Here is a 4127-nt window from a genome sequence, read left to right as displayed (position 1 = left end):
CGCGTTTCATCTGAAGAAAAATGCTGCTGAAGCCACTGAAATGATTTGTGCTGCATATGGAGAGAACGCTGTAAGTCATGCAACATGCAAAAGGTGGTATCAAAAGTTTCGCCAAGGAGATTTCAGTCTTAAAGATGAATCGCGTGCTGGACGCCCTGAAAAGATTGAAACGGACGAATTGCAAGCACTGCTGGATATAAACTCTGCGCAAACTGAAAAGGAGCTTGCAGAACAGCTTGGCGTTACGCAGCAAGCCATATTTTTTCGTTTGTTTTTAAATAAAGATTGAATTTTACAAAAAAAAGCTCAGAACTTTTTTGTACACCTAATATAAATAAAAAATATTTTTGAGAACTTTAATATATGTGTAATAAAGCCATAAATTTTTGTTTTGATCCACCACCTAGAATTCAAGAAAAAAATTCACGAAAAAGCTTATTTTTTTCGACGCGCTTGGGTAGTGTAACCCCTTAAGAGACTGGAAGTACACAGGCCTGAGATGCAAGACTCGATCGACAGTACTTGGACTAATATGGAATACTGAAGAGGATACTCTTTCGTTGTCGGGTTTCCCCTTACAACCCACCGGAGAAAAGATAACGAAGAAAATTGTTTTATCGCACGTGCAGAAGGTTTTTGACCCATTAGGAGTGATCTGTCCTGTGTTGATGAAAGCAAAACTACTGCGACAGCGCCTTTGGAGCGAAGGTTTAAATTGGGATACGGAAATTGATCCGGATAGAAAAAAGGAGTTCTTGGATTGGGCGCAGCAACTGAATCTTCTCCGGATCTTGAGGTTCCCACGCTGGATTTTCGGTGAGATAAGAAATACAGATACATTGTCCCTGCATATGTTCGTAGATGCAAGCAAAGATGCATATGCCGCTGTTCTTTTCGTGTGTATCGAATCAGACACGGAAGTCAAGGTTCATCTAGTGGAAGCTAAATCGAGAATAGCACCCAAAAGCAAGAAAACGAATCCGTTATCGCCAACGTCTAAAGGAAGAATTGAGAAGGCGTTTTCGCATCCAGTATCTAGGATACTGGATACAATTATCCAGACGGACGAAATGCAAGAGCAGTTTCACGCAGGTTGCAGTGGGCGACGTAGTACTAGTCGGAAACGACACCCAAAGACGTTTGGATTGGCCGCTGGCAATAAGTCAAAGAAGTCCTTCCTGGAAAGGACGGACATACCAGAGTTGTGAGACTGAAAACGGAAAAGGGAGAATTAATTCGCCCAATACAAAGACTGATCCCGTTGGAGGTGGATCATCACGCGGAAAAAGCTAGCAGAGTCCGTAAGTCAATCAAAGCTTCGCCTCAGGATGAAGAGAGTCCGGAGTCTGCCCCGCAGAAGAAGCAGGAGTCGGTCATCGAGGAGAAGCCGGAGTCTGTTCCTACAGAAGAAACGGGTCTAAGAACTCGGAGCGGACGACTTATTAAGAAGCCAGAACGATTTGAAGCCTAGCTTCATTTTTTTTATTTTTTATTTACTTTGCCTTTTTGGATAGGTTGAGTTGCACCCAGATCGTGAGGATGCAACTCAAGGTGGGAGAGATGTAGAATGCGCGGTTCGCGCCCAAAAGGATACGCGTAACCCGCGCGCAAGGCATCACGGGAGCGTTTTTCCGCTCACGCGTTCGGCCGTTGGTACGTTTTTTTTGGGTTTTTTTCGGTTCGCTGCTGCCGTGTTGTGTGCAGCGATGCGCGAACGAAGCGAGATTGGCGAGGTTATGGTTTTTAGTGAGAGTCCAGTGGATTGCGTTGTCGAATAAAGGGCGTGCCTATTCGCCGAACAGTCTTTGAGTGTATCATTCTTCTTCCCGTGACCCATTAATTTGGTGCAACAACATCTGTAAAGTTGATAGTATTTCAGTAAAAACCTGTTTTAATAGGTCACCTATATAACTCGTTTGCTTTTAACAATAGAAGGAATAAAGTGAAGGTAACCTTCATATCTTTTTAGCACCCCCACCTAGAAGAAAGACACGACCAAAATACGCCCCCCTTGAAACCATACAACTTTTGTTTGACACTTTTTTCTATTGTTAAAAATAAGCAAGTTATTCAAGTGATCTGTTTTAAAATCACCCTGTATAAGAAAATGCAGTACTAAAAAGTTGATACAAAATTCTGTAAAAATTCTTAGAGTTCTGTAAGAAGAAAATAAATAATTTTTGTTTCTTGGAGTTTTTTTGTAAAGTTAATAGTAATTGAGAAAAAAATTATTAAAGATCAATATATTCGGCAATTTTTAGTAATTAATTTTTAGTAATCTTGTTAACTATTGCAAAAATTGCAAAATGATAGAGGTCTTTTCGACTCACAAGGGGAACACCCCTTGGGGTGACAGAGATTTTGATGCGCTTTTTACAGGCTGTTATTGAGCCAAAAAGAAACGATATGTATCAGGCCGTTTTACTCATTGACCCATAGTTTCGAAGAAATCGATTTTTTAAATAATTATTAAAATCGAAATTTTAAATAATTATGTAATAATTTGAAAAACGGGATATATTGGAAAATATTAATATTTTTGTAAATTTTATTTTATTACACCGAATGTTAAAGATAAACTTACACTTGGATAGATGATTCTGAATCTCGGATAATGATTTTGAACGCAGCAAATAGACCGCGCGCTAGTCGAAATGTTGCTCACTTCAGTAAGCATTTGACTCACTCGCGTACGCAGCGATTTTCCAAACTGAAAAAATATTTCAATAAAATTTACCAATATTGAAAATGATAGAAAATGTTCATGAAATCGCATATGCTAATAAGAGTAAAATGCAATTATTGGTCTGGACTGGTGAATATAGTTATATCATACGTTTTTTCTTGTTCAATTGTTTTTGGAACGGTGGATGGCCGACTTGACAAAGAATAGCCCATAAAAAACCATAAAATCCTTTTTTATATATCTTTTTATGTATAATTTTTATATACATATATAAATTAAATGTTTTTTTATTACTATTACTGTTATTATACATATACTTAATATATATTAGGTGTACAAAAAAGTTCTGAGCTTTAGATTTGATACAACCGAAATAACAATTTAAATTTTATATATCTTCCCGCCCTTTTGGGGTTTTAAAACAGTAACATTTAACCTCCTGAAATGCGATACGGTTTGGCGTTTGATGCACATAACCTCAAAAATCAGTAGTGTTCACGATGGCAATTACAAAAGAGCATATTCGATTTTCCATCCACTTCGCGTTTCATCTGAAGAAAAATGCTGCTGAAGCCACTGAAATGATTTGTGCTGCATATGGAGAGAACGCTGTAAGTCATGCAACATGCAAAAGGTGGTATCAAAAGTTTCGCCAAGGAGATTTCAGTCTTAAAGATGAATCGCGTGCTGGACGCCCTGAAAAGATTGAAACGGACGAATTGCAAGCACTGCTGGATATAAACTCTGCGCAAACTGAAAAGGAGCATTGATGCAAACGGAGAATATTTCGCTGATTAATATTTTTTCGTTTGTTTTTAAATAAAGATTGAATTTTACAAAAAAAAGCTCAGAACTTTTTTGTACACCTAATAATTTATTGATATATTTACATTTACATATTTTACATTATTAGACATAATTAAATTATTGATATCATATATAATGTTAAAATAAATATTAAAATAGTATATAATTTTAAACATAATAAAATGAAAATAACATATTGTGTTTCAGCATCAGATTCGCATTGCTCCGCCTTTACCTCCAAATCGTTTTAGCGCATCTTCTGCATTACCGAGTGCGCCATCTAACTTAACTTTGAGCACACCTTTAAATACTTCATCGAATATTCCACCAGTACATAGAACCTTACCATCGAGACCACCTCCACCAACTATAACATCAGCACCGGCTCTTCCTCCACCTCCACCTCCACCTCCAGTTCCTTCAAAAATCAATAGGAATGTTCCTACACCACCACCTCTGCCACCTTTATCCGACTCAAATAGTTCTAACAACACGACAATAAACACAAATGTTACTAATAACAATAATGAGGAGTCAATAACTGATCTTAGACCAATGCTCATGGAATCTATTAGAAGTGGTACAATTTTAAAGGTATGTATGAGTAATCTATTATTTTTAGCTGAAAAAAAAA

The 4127-nt window shown here is 37.3% G+C and overlaps 1 protein-coding gene across 3 annotated transcripts in view; it reads left to right on the top strand.

The window, feature by feature from the left end:
* Nucleotides 1–4127, top strand: part of LOC108747946 (neural Wiskott-Aldrich syndrome protein-like) — a 29574-nt gene that overhangs the window by 12512 nt on the left and 12935 nt on the right. For all 3 annotated transcript variants that reach the window (XM_018485849.1, XM_018485848.1, XM_018485847.1), the window contains one exon: nt 3701–4087. In XM_018485849.1, the coding sequence (XP_018341351.1) occupies nt 3701–4087 (387 nt within the window). The remainder of the gene's footprint in view (nt 1–3700; nt 4088–4127) is intronic.

Source organism: Trachymyrmex septentrionalis, unplaced genomic scaffold (assembly GCF_001594115.1).
Source record: "Trachymyrmex septentrionalis isolate Tsep2-gDNA-1 unplaced genomic scaffold, Tsep1.0 scaffold206, whole genome shotgun sequence".
In the NCBI taxonomy this organism is placed as follows: Eukaryota; Metazoa; Arthropoda; class Insecta; order Hymenoptera; family Formicidae; genus Trachymyrmex; species Trachymyrmex septentrionalis.
This window is presented reverse-complemented; position numbering and strand designations above follow the sequence as displayed.